Raw genomic sequence first — 21,156 nt, 5'->3', positions numbered from 1 at the left:
GCCCCTGACACTGGTTTGGAGTCCTCCTTGAATTAATCGGCTAGGTGACAGCACGGCAGAAGCAGAGGCTGCAGGGCGAGGGCTGGACTTAACCACAGGCACACTGAGGCAGCAGGTGGTGGGACACAGACTCAGGCAGTTCACCCCGAATGTGTTGCTGCCATCACAGGAGAAAGAAAACTGAACATGTCCTGGGTTCCAGACAGACTTGCCCTTAGTTTTCTTATTTATTTTTTAAGGTTTTTTTATTGATTTATTTTTGAGAGAGTGGGGGAGGGGCGCAGAGAGAGAATCCCAAGCGGGCTCCAAGAAGAGCCAGACTTGGGGCTCAAACCCACGAACCATGAGATCATGACCTGAGCCAAAATCAAGAGTCAGACTCTTAACCGAGTGAGCCACCCAGGCACCCCCTTTCTTACTTATCTTTAATTGAATAAAAATTTATCTCGCTGTTAAATGTATGTCTGTAAACCACCTCCATCTCTTTGGGAAGAACGTAATGTATAAAGAGATTAATCACTATTACAATTCACACATATAATCTCTTTTAATCCTCACTGCATGTCAAGATTATAATTATTCCCCCTTTTTATAGATGAAAAGTAATATCAAAGAGCAGATGTTTAATGAACAGGAAGTTCAGGATTAAAATCTAGACCTGACAGAGTCTAATATTTATAATTAATGTAGTCCATACAAATATTTGTAATGGACTATATTTTTAGAGTGGTTTTAGGTTCACAGCGATATTGAGTGGCAAGTGTGGAGTTCCTGCCCCCGTACACACAGCCTCTTCCATTACCCACATCCCCACCAGAGTGGGGCATTTGTCACAGCGGGCGAGCCTGCACTGACTCATCGTCATCACCCAGAGTCCATAGTGTGCATTAGGGTCCACCCTTGGTGTTGTGCATCCTGTGGGTTTGCACAGATTGTAACGTCCTGTGTCCACCATCATAGTGTCACACAGAGTCCTTTCACTGCCCTGCGAATCTCCTGTGCTCCACCTGCCACTGGAGGATTATTCTTAATTTATTTATTTTAGATGGTATCTATTGGATCATACTCATAATAAACTGTAAAGCTTCCATGTTCTTTTACATTCTTCCCCACTCTCCTCTTTCCCATAGTAGATATGTAACATCAATACTCAGTGTACATCTTAGTCTGAAAATGGAACTACTGTTCATGACTGAGCCCCATGGTAATGATGATTAGATTTCCTTCCTTGTGAAACTCTTTTTCCTGGAGTTGGTAATGGTCTTGGTTTGTGAAAGTTGTTCATTTACTTAGGTTTCTCTGTTCTTTATTTTTTTAAGTTTATTTATATAGTTATTTATTGGGTGAGGGGAGGGGCAAAGAGCGAGAATCGCCAGCAGGTTCCGTGCTGTGAGCGCAGAGCCCAACACCAGGCTCAATCTCAGGAACGTGAGATCATGACCTGAGTTGAAATCAAGAATTGGTTGCATAACTTACTGAGACCTCCAGATGCCCCACTTTTCTCTGTTCTTATCACAAATTCTTTCCTTGCTTGATATCAGTATCATAAACATCTTTGATAATCAAACGCAAGAAGAATTTATGAGTTCACTTTCTCCCTGCAGCCACTCCTGCCAGAGCCCTCTGCCTGCTCCAGGTTGGATGGGTTGCTCTCAAGTGTTGACACAAGGCTGTCAACACCACTCTTCACTCTACCTTTCTTCCATGTGGAGCTCCCATTTTCTGGATCCCATGTTTTCCCTCTTGCTTGAGCTACTCCCTTGTTTTGTTAAGTGGTATCTTCTAGCAAGCTGTGCAACACTAGAGGGTAGTTTAGCTAGGTATAGGATTCTAGGTGAAAAATAATTTTCCCTTGAAATTTTGTCTTCTAACTTACTATCTTGCTTTTGAGTAGTCTATACAACTGTTCTTTATAGTTTACTGAGGGACACTTGATATGCAATAAACTATACATTTGTAAAGTGTACAGTTTGATTCCTTTTAACAAATACACACACACACACACACACACACACACACACACTCATGAAACAATCAACACAATCAAGATAATGAACATATCCATTATCCCCAAAAGTTTCCTTACCATCTTTGCAAACCCTCCCTCTTCCTACAGGTAACTACAAATCTGCTTTTTATCACTATAGATTTGTTTCCATTTTCTAGAATTTTATATAAATGGAATTGTATAGTATGTAATCTGCATCTAGCCTCTTTCACTTAGCACAATTATTTTGAAATTCATCCATGTTACAGCATTATCAGTAGGCTATTCATTCTTCCTATTATTGAGTAGCATTCCACTGCCTGGATGTACTGCAATTTGTTTGTATACCAAATATCCATCAGGACATTTGTAGCCAGTTTTTGGCTGTCATGAATTTGTGTGCAAGTTTTTGTGTGGACATGTGCTTTCATTTTGCTTGGATAAATACCTAAGTGTGGAATTGTTGTGTCACAGGTATATGTTTAAATGTTTAAGAAATTACAAAACTGGTTTTCAGGGTATGCCTACTGTATTATATTCCTACCAGCAGTATATGAGAGTTCTGGTTACTCCACATCCACACCAACATTTGCTTTTTGTTTTTAGATATACAACTGCTTGACTGGCAGTATCCCATTATATTTTTAATTTGCATTCCCTAATGATGAATCTTTTCATGTGCTTATTAGCTATATATATATATATATATATATATATATATATATATATTTCTTTCTAGACAAGTGTCTGTTCAAACAGGTTGCCCGTTTTTATAATTTTTTTGAATTATTGAGTTTTGACAGTTCTTAATATATATTGGATATAAGTCAGGTACCAGTTTTGCAAATATTTTCTCATTCTGTAGCTTGCCTTTTCATTTTCTTAACAATATCTTTTGAAAAATAAAAGCTCTAAGTTTTGATGAAGTCTGATTTATCGGTTTCTTCTTTTTTTTTCTTTTTTTTACCTGTTCATGCCTTTGTGTTGTGTTTAAGGAATCTTTGCCAAAGTCAACATCACCAAGCCTGTCTCCTATGATTTCTTCTGGAATTGTGATGCCTGATAGCCACTACCTAATATGGCTATTTATATTTAACATTAAATCAAGTAAAATTAAACATTTTAAAGTTTGTTCCTCAGTCACACTAGCCACATTTCAAGCACTCAGTCACATGTGGCTAATGGCTTTTATCTTGCACAGTACAGGCAGAGTATTTTTGTCATCATAGAAGATTCTGGTGAACCAAACTGTAACATTCTGTAGGTTTACCTCCCACATTCAGGTCTATGATGCATTTTGAGTTAACTTTTGTATGTGGCATGAGGTTAAGGTTAATATTTTTGCATATGGTTACTCAATTGTTCTAATATCACTTTTGAATAGATTATTTTTTCCCTGTTAAATTGCTTTGGTGCCTTTGTCAACAATCAATTAACCATGCATGGGTGGGTCTACTTGTGGATTCTTTATCCTAATACATTGATCTAGAGCCCTGTCTTCATGCCAGCACTGCACAGTCTTGATTTTGATAATAAGTCTTGAAAACAAATAGTGCTAATCCTTCTACTTTTTGAAATCTTTGTAAAAATCGTTTTGGCTCTTATATGCATTAGTATTTCTATATGAAATTTAGATTAAGTTTGTCCATTTCTACAAAAAGGTTTCTGCCATTTTACCTGGGATTTTATGGAATCTATGGATGCATTTTGGGAGAATTGATATCTTTACGGTATTGGGCCTTTCAATTTGTCAATATGTTATTTTTCTCCATATGTTTAAATATTCCCTAATAGCTCTTAGCAATGTTTTGTAGTTTTCAGGGTACAGATCTTGTACTCCAAACTATTTCATATTTGATTATGGTAAGCTGTATGGTTTTTTGAATTTCAGTTTCGGATTGTTCATTGCCAACAGAGAGAAATACAATTGCTTTTTGAATGTTGATCTTGTATTTTGTAACTTTGATAAGTTTCTTACAAGTTCTAGTAGTGCTTTTTTTTTTTTTTTTTTTTTTTATATTTTTTTTAAAATTTTTTTTAATATTTTTTTTTTTTTTTTTTTTTTGGCAGCTTCTGTAAGATTTTTGACCAAAGAAATTCTACCATCAGCAAATAAAGACATTTTTATTTCTACCTTTCTAACCTAAATGCCTTTTTCATACCTTATGGCACTGGCTAGAAGCTCCAGCACAATTCGACGAGCAATAGTGAGAGCAATATTCTTGTCCCGTTCTTGATCATAGGGAGAAAGCTTTCAGGCTTTCATCATTAAATATGATGTTAGCTGTAGATAGTTCATTGGGTTGGATTCTTGATCCTTTATATTTGACTGGTTTTTATTTTGTTTGCTTGTTTTCTATTCTTTCTATGTAAGTTATTCTGGGTGGATTTTTTATTCCCTCTCTTTATTTCTGATTTTTGAAATTGCATGATTATGTGTGTAATGTAAGTCTTTTTTTCATTTATTGTACTGGATGTACTGGATATTTGGTGTGTTCTTTCAATCTTTAACGTCCTTATTCTTCAATTCTGTGAAATTACATCAAATATTTCTTTGATCTTTCCTTCCTCTATTTTCCTCTGTTCTCTCTTTCTTGAATTCCTATTAGTTAGAGATCACATCTTCTGCCTCGTCCTCTGAATTTCACAATTGTTCTCTATTCCTTCTCCCTCCCCCTTCTCTTTTGGTTTTGGTTTTTTGTTTGTTCATTTGTCTGTCTGTTTGTTTGTTTTGGAGAGTTTCTCATATTTAATTTGAAACCTTATTTTCATAAAAGGAATGCTGTAAGCCAAATCTATGTTACCATGTGAGAGAATTTCCAGTCACCTCCAAGAGAGAACACATGTTTTGGTGAGTCTGTGAGTAAAATTGTTATTATGATGTATTTACAAGGAGAAAAGGATTAATGATCCAGAACTCTCTAATGATGAGTTTACTTGGGAAATGCATTCTGCTGACATAAAAAGGGAAAGTACTCAGTTGGGATCCAGGATCTCGGTTCTCACATCATTAATTTATCAGTGTGTGGGGGGCAAGTGTTTTCAGAGGTGGCACGCGTATCATCTAGATTCACTCACTCAACGAGTGAATAACACCTGTACATACAAGGTTCTGATGTACAAAAACATGGTATTTTGAATTATCTGGAAAATGTAACTTGCTTTGAATACAATAAAGTAAAAATGGGAAAAGAATATTGTTCTACATTTAAGAAGAGCATAGCTGATGACGGGGTGCTTGGGTGATTCAATCGATTGAGCATCCGACTTTGGCTCAGGTCGTGAGCTCGCGGTTGGCGGGTTCGAGCTTGCATCGGGCTCTGTACTGACAGCTCAGAGTATAGAGCCTGCTTCAGATTCTGTGACTCCTTCTCTCTCTACCCCTCTCCCACTAGCATTCTGTCTCTCTCCTTCAAAAATAAGTTAAAACATTTAAAAAAGAGAGAGAGCTTAGCCGATGAATAACAACACAAGTAACAAAAGAAAAAATTAAATAATTGTCTATATCGTACACAGAAAATCATACTGATTGAAGTGTTGATATTTGGTTTGGATATTTGTGTATTTTTCTAGCATTTCTTAAGGGGTAATCATATACCAGAACTACTTGAGATGCTTCCTAAGAATATGGTTTCCTGAATCCCATCCAGGAAGACACTCAGATTAGGCAGACCTTAATATGAGGGCGGATGTGTCTGAGAAATCTTCATTTATAACAAACTCTCCAAGTAACTGCTTTGCCCATGAAAGTTTGAAAACCACTGTATTCAGACAAGGTCTATACGTCTTTGCTAACACATTGACTAATAAGATGAGAAAAAAAATTTCCACTTGATTTCCCCAAGGCATAAACTACTCTTTATGAAATTATTGAGTTATTCTAACCTTTGGAAGTTAATTAATTCTTTTAACACACAAAACATTAGATTTTAACAAAACTGGCTTTAAGGCCAGTTTCCTTAAGACCTTAGAGCTGTACTCTGATCACTTGAAATAAGAGTACTGTGATTGAGAAATTGAGTTTTTAATTAAAATGCATTTAAATGGCTACATGTGGCTAGTGGCTACTGTATTGGACAGAGCAGATGCTGACCATTTCCATCATCACAGAAAGTTCTACTAAAGAGTGCTGTCTTAGAGGGTAAATCTAGTGTCCGGTGATGCCCAATTTATTTTTCATGTGTTCATGAAGTCCCCTGGCTTCCTTGCAGGAAAGCTGCTAGAGTAAAACATAGTGTTACTGGTCTTATTTATGGAGACAATATATTTTGTATACTGCATTATATTTATGGACAAAACAGATTTTGATTAGAAAGTCTTTATGGATGAATGGAAATATTTCATTTCATTTTCTTATCATTTTTTAAAATTCCAGTATAATTAACATGCAGTGCTATATTCGTTTCAGGTGGACAATATAGTGATTCAACAATCCCATACATTACCCAGTGCTCGTCATGATAAGTGTGCTCTTAATCACCCTCCCCACTTCCCCCATCCCCCTGCCCACCTCTTCCCTGGTAACCATCAGTTTGTTCTCTGTAGTGAAGAGTCTGTTTCCTGGTTTGTCTCTGTGTCTCTTTTTTATTTCTGTAGCTATTTGTTTTGTTTTTTAATTCCACATATGAGTGAGATCATATGGTATAGGTCTTTCTATGACTGACTTCACTTAGCATTATACTCTCTAGTTCCATCCATGTTGTTACAAATGGCAAGATGTCATTCTTTTCTTATGGCTGAGTAATACTCCATTGTGTGTGTGTGTGTGTGTGTGTGTGTGTGTGTGTGTGTATACATACCACCCCCTCTTTATCTGTTCATCTATTGATGGACACTTGGGCTCCTTCTGTAATTTGACTATTGTACATAACGCTGCAATGAACATAGGGGCACACATATCCTTTCAAATGCGTGTGTTTGTATTCTTTAGGTAAATGGCATGATCACTGGATTATATGGTACTTCTATTTTTAATTCTTTGAGGAACTCCATATTGTTTTCCACAGTGGCCGTATCAGTTTGCATTCCCACCAACAATGCAAGAGTGTTCCTCTTTCTTCACATCTTCACCAGCACTTGTTCCTTGAGCCTTTCATTTTAGCTATTCTGACAGGTACCTGTGAGATGATATCTCACTGTGATTTTGATTTGTATTTCCCTGAGGATGACTGATGCTGAGCATCTTTTCAGTTGTCTGTGGGCCATCTGGATGTCTTCTTTGGAGAAATGTCTGTTCATGTCTTCTGCCCATTTTTAATTAGATTTTTTTTTGGTGTTAAGTTGTAGAAGTTCTTTTCTTTTTAAGAATTTTAAGTAAACTCTATGCCCAACACGGGGCTCAAACTTAGGACTTCGTGATGAAGAGTCACATGCTCTACCAACAGAGTCATTCAGGTACTCCATGTTGTATAAGTCTTTACATATTTTGGATACTAACTCTTTATCACATATGCCACTGGTAAACATCTCCTTCCATTCATTGGTTGTCTTTTAGTTTTGTTGATTGTTTCCTTTGCTGTGCAGAAGCTTTTTATTTTGATGTAGTCCCAATAGTTTATTTTTGCTTTTGTATCCCTTGCCTCAGGAGATATATCTAGAAAAATGTTGCTACGGTGGGCATCAGGGAAATTACTGCCTGTGTTCTCTTTTAAGATTTTTATGGTTTCTGGTCTCACATTTAGGTCCTTAATCCATTTTGAGTTTATTTTTCTGTAGGGTGTGAGAAAGGGGTCCTCATTCTTTTACATATAGCTCTCCAGTTTTCCCAATGCCATTTGTTGAAGACACTATCCTTTTCCCATTGAATATTATTTCCTCCTATGTTGAAGGTTAATTGACCATAGAATTGTGGGTTTATTTCTGGGCTATTCTGTTCCATGGATCTATGTGTTTATTTTTGTGCCAGTTCCATACTGTTTTTATCACTGCACCTTTGTAGTATAACTTGAAATTTGGAATTATGATACCTTTAGCTTTGTTTTTATTTTTCAGTTGCTTTGGCTATTTAGGGTATTTGTGGTTCCATACAAACTTGAGGATTGTTTGTTCTAGCTCTGTGAAGAATGCTGGTGTTGCTTTGATAGGGATTGCATTGAATATGTAGATTGATTTGGGTAGTATCGACATTTTTTTTAAATTTTTTTAACGTTTATTTATTTTTGAGACAGAGAGAGACAGAGCATGAACAGGGGAGGGTCAGAGAGAGGGAGACACAGAATCCGAAACAGGCTCCAGGCTCTGAGTGTCAGCACAGAGCCCGACGCGGGGCTCGAACTCACAGACTGCGAGATCATGACCTGAGCCAAAGTCGGCCGCTTAACCGACTGAGCCACCCAGGCACCCCGGTAGTATTGACATTTTAACAATATTTGTTCTTCCAATCGATGAGCTTGGAATGTCTTTCTATTTCTTTGCATCGTCTTGAATTTCTTTCATCAATGTTTTACAGTTTTCAGAGCACAGGTCTTTCACCTAGTTTATTATTCCTAGGTATTTTATTATTTTTGGTGCAGTTGTAAATACGATTACTTTCTTAATTTCTCTTTCTTCCATTTCACTGTTAGTCTACAGAAATGCAATGAATTTCTGTATATTGATTTTATATCCTGCGACTTGCTGAATTCATTTATCAGTTCTAGTAGTTTTTTCAGTGGAGTCTTTAGAGTTTTCTGTATAAATTATATCATATGCGAACTGTGAAAGTTTTACTTCTTCCTTATCAATTTGGATGTCTTTTATTCCTTTTTCTTGTCTGATTGCTGTGGCTGGGACTTCCAGTACTTTGTTGCACAAAAGTGAGAGTGGACATCCTTATCTTGTTTCTGACCTTAAGAGGAAATCACTCAGTTTTTGACCATTGAGTATGATGTTACCTGTGGGTTTTCCATATATGGCATTTATTATGTTGGGGTATGTTCCCTCTAAATCTCTTTTGTCAAGGGTTTTTATCATGAATATATATTGTACTTTGTCAAATGCTTTTTCTGCATCTATTGAAATGGCTCTATGGTTTTTATCTTTTTTCTTGTTGATGTGATGTATTATGTTGATTGATTTACAAATATTGAACCACTCTTGCACTCCAGAATAAATCCCACTTCATCTTGGTAAATGATTTTTTAAGGTATTGGATTTGGTTTGCTAGTATTTTGTTGAGGATTTTTTCGTCTGTGTACATCAGAGATGTATTGGCCTGTAGTTTTTTTTTTTTTTTTTCAAGATTTTATTTTTGAGTAATCTCTACGCCCATCATGGGCTTGAAACCACAACTCTGACATCAAGATTTGCATACTCCATCAACTGAGCCAGCCAGGCATCTCTCTTGTTCTCTTTCTTTGTGGTGTCTTTATCTGGTTTTAATATCAGGGTGATGCTAGCCTCCTAGGATGATTTTGGAAGTTTTCCATCCTCTTCTATTTTTTTTTTTAATTTTTTTTTCAACATTTATTTATTTTTGGGACAGAGAGAGACACAGCATGAATGGGGGAGGGCCAGAGAGAGAGGGAGACACAGAATTGGAAACAGGCTCCAGGCTCTGAGCCATCAGCCCAGAGCCCGACGCGGGGCTCGAACTCACGGACCGCGAGATCGTGACCTGGCTGAAGTCGGACGCTTAACCGACTGCGCCACCCAGGCGCCCCCATCCTCTTCTATTTTTTGGAAAAGTTTGAAAGAGTACATACTAACTCTTCTTTATTTTTTTAAAATATAAAAGATTTTTCAAAATTTATTTATGTATTTTGAGAGAGAAAGCATGAGTGGTGGAGAGAGTGGAAGAGAGAGAATCCCAAGCAGGCTCCACACTATCAGCGCAGAGCCCAACACAGCGTCTGGACCCACAAACCATGAGATCATGACCTGACCTGAAATCAAGAGTCAGATGCTCATCTGACAGAGCCACCCAGGTGCCCCCTAACTCCTCTTTAAATAGTTGGCAGCATCCCCATGTGAAGCTGTCTGGTCCTGAACTTTTGTTTGTTGGGAATTTTTTTACTACTGATTCAATTTCATTGTTGGTAATCAGTCTGAGTTTCCTATTTCTTCCTGACTCAGAGAGGTTGTAAGTTTCTAAGGATTTTATCCATTTCATCCAGGTTGCCCAAGTTGTTGGCATACAATTTTTCATAATACTGACTTACAATCCTTTGTATTTCTTTGGTGTTGGCTGTTATTCCCACCCCCCCCCCCACATTTCTGATTTTGTTTATTCGAGTCCTCTCTTTTTTGATGAGTCTGGCTAAAGGTTTATCAGTCTTATTGATATTTTCAAAGAATCAGCTCCTAGTTTCATTCATCTGTTCTTTTGGCATTTTTTAGTTTCTATCGGAACTATTTAATTTTAGAAAGTATTTTTCAGTTCTAGAATTTTCATGTGTTCTTTTACAATCATTTTTACTTCTCCGTTGGCTTTGCCCCTCTGTTCCCACAATATATCCATACTTTCATTGAAAATTTTCAACCCATTTGTAACAGCTGTATTAAAGTCTATCCTTTTGGTCATTACAGTTCAGTTTCTTTTAAGTGATTTTACTACTGTTCACATTTTTCTCACATTTCCTTGCTGCTTTACATGTCTGGCAGTTTTTTATTGTATCCGGGGCATGATGGATGCCACATTGTTGAATGTCCAAATTTTATCATCTTCACTTAAAGAGTATGAAATTTAATTCTGAGGCAGTTAACTTACTTGCGGATAACCTTGTGAGGTCTTGTCCCTAAGCTTCGTTAAGACACCTCTAGAGTAGTCTTTACTCTAGCGCTCGAGTAGCCCTAGTCTTAGCTTTATTCTCTTGGGATATTAGTGGAGCACTCAGTGAGTCCAGTGTGGTCTTTCCGGATTGGGTGGTCAGTGCTTCAGTATTTTCTAGCCCTGTGTAAGTTCTGGAATGTCCACTTCTCCCACTTCTCCTTGGTCATTGAACTTTGTCCACCATATCAGAACCTGGCCTCAGCACAGACCACCAGCTCTTCAGTCAGGTACTCAAGGGGATGTCTATGTATGCAGATTTCTGGAATCCTTGTCTGATGCCTCATACCCTGCCCTCCAGGTCCCCTTTCGGTCCTACCCTCCAACTTCCGTCCCCTCACCCTGGCGGAACTGTCTTATTCTGCGTGGGCTCCCCCTCCCTGCACCATGGTTTGAGAAGTGCCTCCAGGCAGAAATCTGGGTGACTGTGGGGTTGCCTCATCTGTTTTTACCCTCTCTGGGGTCACAATTTTATATTGCTTGTTGCCCAACATCTGAAAATAGTTATCTCGTATGTTTTGTTCTGTTTTATCGTTTCTTAATAGTAGAAGGTCTGGTTTGATACCAATTTTCCATCGTGTCCAGAAGTATAAGTGCAAATGGAAATCAACCATCAAATTCAGCTTAAAAAATCACCAGAATTAAAAAAAAAATTTAATAGTGGCCTTTCCACAAACAAATTTGCTCAGAGGACAAAGCCCAGATAAATTAAATTTACTTGGATAGGGAGGATTTTCAGCATTCAACACAGTAATTTGCCACATGATTCCATCAAGTTCTGGTTTAGACAGATACCCATTTATAAAATGAAATCAAGAGGAGGCCATAGTTCTTCCATGGACGTGGCCTACTGGATGAGGAAGCAAGAGACTTTGGTTGCTCTGGATCCATTGTGCCTGCTTGTATAACCTTGGGCTATAACTTTGGTTCCCTGTGTGCCAAGGTTCCCTGGGACATCACGGCTCACTCACAGAGATGCCATGGGATATTTTCAACTTTCAACAGAGGCACGGTGATACCTGTCACCTGGTGGACACCACGCACACAACCAGCCTCAAGTGGTTTGTTCAACATTAGATTATGCCACACGCCTTACAAGAGCATCTTATCTTTGTCAAGGTGGGTTTTGAGCAGTTTCTGTGATAAAAAGTGAGCACCACACACAGGAAAGTGACAGGAAGGTGATGGTGGCCAAATTGAATTCCAGTGGAGGGCATACGTGCCATTAGTAAGAACTCGTGATTATTTGAGAATGTAATTAAAATATCAGTGTCTTCCTTCAATTTACATGTATTTTTTTTCCAAATGGCTACAGATTTGTTAGTACCTAAAAATATTTTAAGTTGAAACTAAACTATTTAAAACTACTAGGCATTTTTTTGGACAAGGACCTCCTGTGACAAAATGGCAGAGACACTGAGGGCGCCATGGATTCAGAAAGCATAGGGGCTTCTGGACTGGATGGGTAACCTATCACCGGTCCCATCTGCAAAATGCAGGTGTTGCATTAAATTCTCCTTTTGTTCTGACATTTTAGGAATCTACGGTTTTATATCGCTACAAGTGGTGGCTTTTTGTTGTTGTTTTGTTTGTTTTGTTTTAAGTAGGCTTCACACCCAGCCCAAGGCTTGAACTCATGACCCTGAGTCTAAGAGTCAGAGGCTCAACTGACTGAGCCACCCAGGCACCCCAGTATTATAAATGGTTCTCAAGTGGTAGAGTGAATGTGGCATGCTAATTGGGTCACTTCTATCGGGGGAGCAAAGAAGAAATGCTAAGATTCCCAGCTCATCTCTGAAGCAAGGGTCCCCAGGTCTCCAAAGGGAAAATAGGATACCAGAGACAGATTCAAGAATTCCTCAAGCCGATAAGAAACATGATTTTTAAGTCAGTTCAAATTCCCATATCAGACATGGGACAGCTCTAGCCCAGGGTAGAAACACTCCAGAACTCTCCCATACCTTTAGAACAGGGGCTGTTAACCTGGGATCGAAGGATTCCATCCATGCACAGAATTCAGAACGCCCCCAGAACAGAAAAATATTCACCTTTATTTTTATTAACTTCGAGTTGAAACTTAGCATTTTTCTTCAGTTACGAACGTAGTCAACAAACGTCAGGAGTATTAGCATTTCCTGTGATGTTGCCACCCGTTGAAATAATGGGATTTTCCTTTCACAGTACAGTTTTACACTCACAGCCATTATGACCTTGCGGTAGTTTTTACACCTGCCGCAGACCTTATTACTCAGTGCGTTATGGAGGGAAATTATTACTGTATCATGAAATATTTTCAAAACGTATTTCGATAATCGCTTTTCAAAGTACAAGTTGTTTCTTTGATAACCTTAAGTATTGGTTTTAATTTTTTTTATTGTGAAGGACTTGGAACATACGTAAAAGTAGACGGAAAGATATATAGGCTCCCACACATCCATCATCCAGCTCTACTCCCAAATCCTTCTCAATGCTGCGAGTTCCTGTAGTAACTCCTATAGGTTGTCCATTGTGTAGAGTTTCCAACAGTCTAGGATATGGCTGCATCCCCATGGTGTAGTTCATCGTGTCCCTCTGTCCCTCTTTCTTCCTTCTTTCCTATAAACTGAAAATTGGCTCTAGAGGCTTGATGTCAGCAGGTTTTAGGGGCAGAAGAAGGGGCGAGATTACTCCTGGATATCTCCATCAACAACCACAGGTCCATTAGTTGGTTAGGGGTCACAAAATGGTTTAACTCTACCATTTCTTCTAATGTATTATCTGTAACATTTCTACAAGGAAACGCATGCCTCATCAATGATTTGGTTACCCAGTGGTAGAGTTAGTATAGGAAGTCAGAATACATGTTCTTGATTCTGTTTGTCAATTTTCTAAGTAATGACTGGGTTCCTTTTATGCATCTCATTTTGTACACTGATTTTTTTTTAATGTTTATTTGGAGAGAGGCAGGGGAGGGGCAGAGAGAGACTCCCAAGCGGGATCCACGCTGTCAGCTCAGAGCCCGACACAGGGCTGGAACTTCCGAACCGTGGGATCGTGACTTGAGCCAAGATCAAGAGTCGGACGCTAAAGGGACTGAGCCGCCCAGGCACCCCTTAGTTTATACAGTTAGAACCATTAGCCTGAGAAGGGGTTCTGGGCTTCACCAGCCTGTGCGATGAGGCGATGTCCCAGAACTTCCCCTGTGGACTCCCCCAAGAGATACAGACGCTCCTTCTAGCTCTTCTGCAGGGTCCTTCCAACCGTAGCAACCTTCCATTCCCCTTGGCCCGCCACACTTCACCTCCTGCATGTTGGTGCTTGTGCTGGATGCATGTGTGTAAGTCTTACAGCAGGGGCTGTGCGTGTGGAGACAGCTCTGCTAGTGGCCATGTTCACGCGCGGACCATGCTCCTCACCAACTGTATGGGCCAGGCAGATTCCTCACTCCTCGGACCTTCAGGTTCTTCATATAGAAACTGGAAAAATGTTATCTAACTTGAAGAATTCTTCTGAGAACTAAAGACGGGGAGATTCCTGAGAGATTGAGACGTTATAGGTGCTCAACAAATATGTGTTAGATCTGATTCTTCGTCGCCAACAGCAGAGAACTGTTAATTAGATCTTTGGTACTGGTCATGGCAGGGGAGCACCGCCGCTGTAGGGCCCTAGGTCACGTGGCAGCATTGCAGCCCCCGCCCCCCACCACTTCTCTCCACTCCCCCCTGCTTCCTTCCAGTGCCTTCTCCTCCGCCTCCTTCCATTCCCTCCTCCTCTTCTCTCTTGGCCCTTCACTCTTGCTCTCTGACTCTCTCTCTCTCTCAGCTCTCTTCCAAACCAATTTCCTGCCTCCCGAAGGTGCAGGGTGGCCCTGCTCGAGACAGAGTGGTCTGATTCTGAAACGCACTTTCTAGCGAGCTGTGTTCCACCCACAACACGACACATCTCATCTCTTCCCTGAGCCCTCACTAGGCTGCCCCATTCAAAACCTTACAACAGCGTCAGCATCTCACACACCCTGGGCTTGAAGTGGCCATGTCCTGCACTGACCCTCGGTCCACGGAGAAGTATCTATGCTGTGTTTCAACCCATGCTTACAAGCTCATGGCATATTACATTTGGTTCATCTGAAAAATCAGCTGGTCCCTAAAACCCCCTTAGGATTCTTTTTCTTTTTCTTTTTTTTTTTTTTTGCACCCCCCTGGTCACATTCTTCTTCCCTTTCTGAGCTCTGCTGTCTCAATCTTTCAAGCACTCCCCTCAAGCCATCTCACCCGCCATGCCCTTTCTTCCTCTTCCAGATGAATTGGCTGCTTCTTCTAAAGCAGAGGCACCTATCAGGATGGTTCCTGTGTTCACATCCTATGTGAGCAACCCCAGTGTCTATCAGTGTCTTTCACTGATGACTCATCAATATCTCAATGACTCATCAATATCTTATCAATATTTCTCACCAATGTCTCATCAAAGACTCATTAATGATTCCATCAATGTCTCATTGATGTCTTTCATCAATGACTCATCAATGTTTCATCAATGATATATCAATGACTCAGTGATGTCTCACCAGTGACTCATCAATGACTGTCAATATCTCATCAATGTCTCATCAATGACTCCATCAATGTCCCATTGATGTGTAGTCCATGCCTCTCGTCGATGTCTCTCCTTGCCCCGTCGGAGGTCCCATTGAGGGTAGCATGGTGGGCTGTTAGGAACATCTCAGTCATGAAGACACAAGTTTGGATGTTGGCTTTCCTGTATACCAGTGGGGTTCCCCTGAACCTCAGTTTTTTTAGTGTAACATGGGCATTAAAAGCCTGTGCCCCAGCTTTGTTGACACTAAACAACAGATTTTGTGTCTAGTACAGATGTGTATTAACAAATGAGGGTCAACAAGCATGAGCCCCTTTCCTGCTCTGCCTCTCTCCCTGTCCACAGTAAAGGCTCTTCCTCCATTGTGTTCTACGGTCCGGTCCCTCCTGGTGCCACAGGTCTGGGCTCCTTTAGCATGGCATTCAAGGCTCCTTGTTTTCTGCTGTTCCCTCAAAAGCACCCCATCCCCTACTAATACCAAACATCCTGATATCTTGACGGATAGCAAATTGTGTCCTCGGCCCTAGTCCACGTAGAAAATTCCTGCTCACGTGTGTCATCCTCACGGTGGGCCGGAAGTGTCCGTGGGCTGCCCTCCACGCTGAGGCCCGCGCACACTTCTGGATCTTCCTCTCTGTCTGGGAAGGCATTTCCCTGATCCTTATTCCAGCACTCACGTAGAAAAGTTCCAGGCCATAGGAAATAAGCTGAAATCTGAGTTCCTCTGTGACCTCATTTGCTGTAAGCAAAGTGAAACGTGATCATTTCACAGAATTGAAGACCCGGAAGAGCTTCTGATTTGGGAAGAACAATTTTTTAAATGGATTTGTATGCATAACATCCATTGCCGTTGGTGATGGTGGAGTCAGTGACTAATGAAAATGTCGTTTCCTGTGATTTTTATAAATTACAGTAAATATGCCAGTCCTCATCCACAGCAGCTGTTGAAACGCAGGCAGCCGTCTGGAGCAGAGGCCAGGGGACCTCACCAGAGCCTCAAGAGGTAGACCCCACAGGTGCAAATTGACACCCAGGAAAACAGTAGTTAATACATTCTAGAATTTGGAGAAAGAGAGAATGTTAAAATAAACGTATGTCAAGCAGACAAATTTGGACTTCTCCAGGAGGATCTGTCACGTCAAACAGGAAATAGCTATAAATTACTTGTAATAGTAAAAATCTTGTCATTTATAACCTTTAAAGCAACGGGCTCATTTAACACATCAACTCCTAGATCATAATCTAGGACAGTTAGCCTGGGTATTTATTTCACTTTTAACGTGTAAAAGCCAGAGCCAACCATGCATGGTCCACAAAACACCCCACAGCGTGCCGTCAGCATTTGGAACCATAGAATGAGCCAGGGAGATAAGTACCTCAGCCCAGGGTGACGAATATGTCAAGATATGAAAACCCTTTCTGCTCCTAAAAAGAAAATTAAGACGTGATTGGAAATGTCATGCCTTGGGTAGTCTCATAATGAATAATTCCAAATAAATCCCACCATTATTCTGTTTATTTGTTTTACTTAGAAGCTATTTGAAGTCATTGGAGCTGAAAGTGTGTCTCAACATGCCAAGCGTATTTACTGTATCTTGTAATCATCTTGCTAACCGGTGCGCGGGCAAACAATAATTGGAGTTCTGTGTTTGTTTCAGACACCTCTGCGCATGCCGCCCACAGATGAGAAATCTGGCTCGGAGACATGTTGAAGGGCCGAAAGGCCTTCGCTAAAGATGGACACACGAAGCCATCCTCTGCATGACTTGAAGATTCGGTGGCAACAAGGTATTTACGATGGAGATGCTCAGTGAAGTTTCCGTGCACCCAATAAGTACTTGGTGTTCGTGGATACGGGGTGGAGGAGGGAGAGGAGGGGCGAGAACGCGGTAAGCACACCCTCCACGGTGAGGAAGCCCCCGCGGGGGGTGAGAGCCCAGCCTACAGCTCACACTGGCAGCTATGCCGGCGTCACGAGGCACGAGGAAGGACACAGCGTTGGTCTCCACGAAGACACTAACGCAAAGCGTCACACCGTCCTGTTTCTTTTGACATTCTCTCTGATGGCCTCTGACCTCCGTGTTTTCTCCCCGACTCGGATCAGTCAGTGCTTAACTCTGCCAGAGCCAGCCCCCGGCTCCCACAAGATGCTGCGGTCTGCACAGCACCTGTGAGTGTGTGACAGACGTGTGCACACACGTGTGCACAGGCAGGCACGCACATATGCACACGTGCATGTTCACACACGCATGCGGGCACACGCATACATGCTGTACACACGTGCACACACGCACGCAGGCACAGGCACGTACACACGTGCATCCAGGCGCACACACATGCATGCAGGCACACGTGCACAATCACAGATGCAGGCACATGGACGCACATTCACACACACTCATGACACGCATCTTCACACACACACACATACACACACACAGGCACACGCACGTGCACAGCCTGGGATGATGCAGCTGTGGCAGCAGCCACATTAAGAATCCTGGGTCTGTTGGTTGGGTGACTTTTTCCCCATTTTGCTTTTGTGCGGTCTCCCGGTACGCTTCTAGTGGGGTAAAAATTTGCCTCTGTCCAAATGTGTGAACGCAAGCTAATTTAGAAAGACCAGACCCACTAAATTTAATCTTAAGAAGCTAACAATTATAAATTAGCTTCAACTGTAAGTAGTTCAACTGGTTCCTTGCATTTTGGTTGCTCTCCCTCTGAACTGAATTTTGTTTTCGTAGCCTGTTTTCGTGGCTAGTTTCCATAGACTGACCGGCGGTTGCTGATGAGGGAAGAAGCGGGGCTTGAGGACAAGAGAGAGTCTGCAGGTAGAGCTTGGGCACTATTCGGGGCTCACGGATAACAATCCCATATTTCCGGGAGAAGAGCGGATACCGCAAACCAGATCATCCAAATCAACAGACTCCCGCCTGGAGTACCGAAACCGGACAAGCCAAACCGTGCCGGGCCAAGCCGAAATTAGTCACTTTATTTTGGCTGACATGCAACGTTTATATGTGTGGGGTAACACGCTGATCTTTAGGAGTGTGCACGCATCCGGTAAATTGAAGAATTGGATTCTTTCTGTAGCCTAGGTAATTTCTAGAAGCACCAACAACCTAGACCTTTAGCCTCGATTGTTGGATTGTTACCGGCAAAAGACTATTTTTGTCTTTTCTTTTTCTTCTTTTGGTGAACTGAATGGATAATGGTCTCAATTCTACATTTTTAAATTATACGTAGCTGTAGAACATGTGTTGCGTGTGTTGACTACATATTATTTTAACACATCTGTTAATTTTTTTTTCAACGTTTATTTATTTTTGCGACAGAGAGAGACAGAGCATGAACAGGGGAGGGGCAGAGAGAGAGGGAGACACAGAATCGGAAACAGGCTCCAGGCTCTGAGCCATCAGCCCAGAGCCCGACGCGGGGCTCGAACTTACGGAGCGCGAGATCGTGACCTGGCTGAAGTCGGACGCTTAACCGACTGCGCCACCCAGGCGCCCCTCACATCTGTTAATTTTTAACAAAGTTAATTTCTCCAGAATGGTGGTTAATTTTGAAAACATCGTGGGCAAAATGTTACAGACTCATCATTCGACTAGCACAACCACGCATCCTGCGTTGGTTGGTTGGAAGACACACGGTTTTAGTTTCATCACCTCTGGAATCTGCACGGACCGTTACCATCAGTGACAACTACAACTGTCACCAGCAGATTTGTTTCCTTGCACGGTGGCAGGTAAAATAAAGGTGCAGCCTGCAATAAAGAGCACCTGAGGCTTGTTGAAGAAAACAAGTGCACGTGTGTGGTGTTAACCTACGGATAGCTTCTTGTCTGTGTGGTTTGGGGTGAGGACAGACGCGTGTCAAAGGTCACTGTTCGTCCGTAACACATCTCTAGGTTGGAATTTGTATGAATTAAGTTCCCAAACTTCAGCACGGTTGTTTTTGTTCTGAGTCTTCTATATGCAAGTGGTTCACACTGGATGGCTGTGTGTGTTTGACAGAGAGTTCCTCTTGCTTTGTCCGTCACCAACTGAAGAGGTTACAAACGAAAACTCTGGAAGACTCTCAGAGGAAGAAGCAAGCTGATCCAAACGGGTACCAAATCTGATGATGAGTCAAAAAAAAAAAAGTCACCAAGTTAGTACCACTGAATGGGATTTATTAATGTTTTAAATTTCGAGATGAACGTGTAGATGTGCAGCAAAATGCCATGCTGCGTTTGCATTTGTTTTCTGGAAACCTTACGAGGCAACTATTGTAATGCAGAAAAATGTCTACCACTGACCCCTCAGCCGTGCTACCCCGCATTTCCAGCCTGAATTGTTTCTCCTCTCTTCTCAGAGCCAGAAGTCCTGGAGGGGGCTGGGAGCCACATTTAAATATGAGGTCATTTGGAGGTGGTGTGGGGACAGTAGAGAGAATAGAAAAAGTATGTTTAGATTTTAAAATCTTTAAACAATTTTTAACGTTTCTTTATTTTCAAGAGAGACAGAGAGGCAGAACATGAGCGGGGGAGGGGCAGAGAGAGGAAGACCCAGAATCCGAAGCAGGCTCCAGGCTCCGAGCTGTCAGCACAGAGACTGCCACGGGGCTCGAACTCACGAGCCGTTGAGATCATGACCTGAGCCGAAGTCAGCCGCGTAACCGACCGAGCCCCCCAGGCGCCCCTAAATTTAAAAAATTGTAAATGATACGGATTCCATACAGGAAAAACAGACATGTTGGCCCAGTGCTCCCACACCTGCCTCTTAGCACAGCTTGCCGGCCGGTGGGACACAGGGACCTATGTACACACACGTGCGGTGAAGGCGTCTGTTTGTTTTGCCTCTGGCAGAGATGTGATTCAATGGCCGGGTCGATGTGGCTTCACTTTTAGCCCCCTCTGCTTCTCCCCTCATCACATCATCCTGGCAGCGTTAACTCACTGCCCTATAGGTAGCATTTAAAGGGAATTACCTATGACTTCAACTATTTGTCCCTTATCGACTGATGTTACACTACAAGGATTTGCATTGAAAGGGCACAAAGAAGGAGCAAGTCGTGGCACCTGGCCAAATAAAAGAGTAATGTTCTGGTGAATTTAGCCTGAATAATTCACTGCTGTGGAAAAGTGGGAAAGTGCAAGGTGAACCCTTTGACCAATAAATCTCTCCTGCCCGTGAAGCCCTTATCTGGTCCCCTCCAACATATTCTGCACGAGGAAGCCATCATCGTTGGCTCTGGTTTGTTATTTGTAAACCTTGATCTTCTGCACTCGGTGTCCTAAATATGGATAATTAGCATCAGTTTATCGTGCTTCTGCATATTTTCTCTTCTCTCCAAACATGCGCGCTTCTATTGGCTGCCGTTCTGCCACAGAAGATTATGGAGACAGATTGCAGAGAATGAATGTGCTCAACGAGATTAGGAAGGAATAGAAATACCAACTTGGCCAATAAATTCCTCGTGAGAGCCGCTTATCATACAATTACACGTTGACTTGTCTCACACTCTCCCAGCCCCTTAATCCAACGCCCCCCACAAGAATAAAATTTCACTAATTTCTGAATTGCTGCACACCCCCCTGACTTGTTACCGAGAACAGTTGGAGGGAGAAACGCTGCCGAAAACAACACGTCAAACTTTGCAATAAAAAAATTAAACTTTAAATGTCAAAATGGGCGGGATGAGTTTGGGATGTTGCAAGCCTGTTAGCATCTGTGAATGAATGCACAGAGCCTTGGCACAGAGAGGCATTCAACTTCTCTTTGAGCACCAGATCCTCCCATTGTGCCCCTGATGGGGGCTCAGAGCTGTATGGGGGGGTGACTGTGCCCCTGGTGGGGGCTCAGAGCTG

The 21,156-nt window shown here is 41.6% G+C and overlaps 1 protein-coding gene across 1 annotated transcript in view; it reads left to right on the top strand.

Moving 5' to 3' along the window:
• Positions 1 to 11,680: 11,680 nt before the first annotated feature.
• The window catches only part of LOC121037696 (uncharacterized), a 12,581-nt gene continuing 3,105 nt past the window's right edge, over positions 11,681 to 21,156 (top strand). Inside the window, exons 1-2 of the mRNA XM_040487063.1 lie at positions 11,681 to 11,852; positions 16,964 to 17,093. Coding sequence (XP_040342997.1) covers positions 17,042 to 17,093 — 52 coding nt within the window. The 5' untranslated portion in view covers positions 11,681 to 11,852; positions 16,964 to 17,041. The remainder of the gene's footprint in view (positions 11,853 to 16,963; positions 17,094 to 21,156) is intronic.

This window comes from Herpailurus yagouaroundi, unplaced genomic scaffold, assembly GCF_014898765.1.
Source record: "Herpailurus yagouaroundi ecotype Mexico unplaced genomic scaffold, PumYag 164, whole genome shotgun sequence".
NCBI lineage: Eukaryota > Metazoa > Chordata > Mammalia > Carnivora > Felidae > Herpailurus > Herpailurus yagouaroundi.
This window is presented reverse-complemented; position numbering and strand designations above follow the sequence as displayed.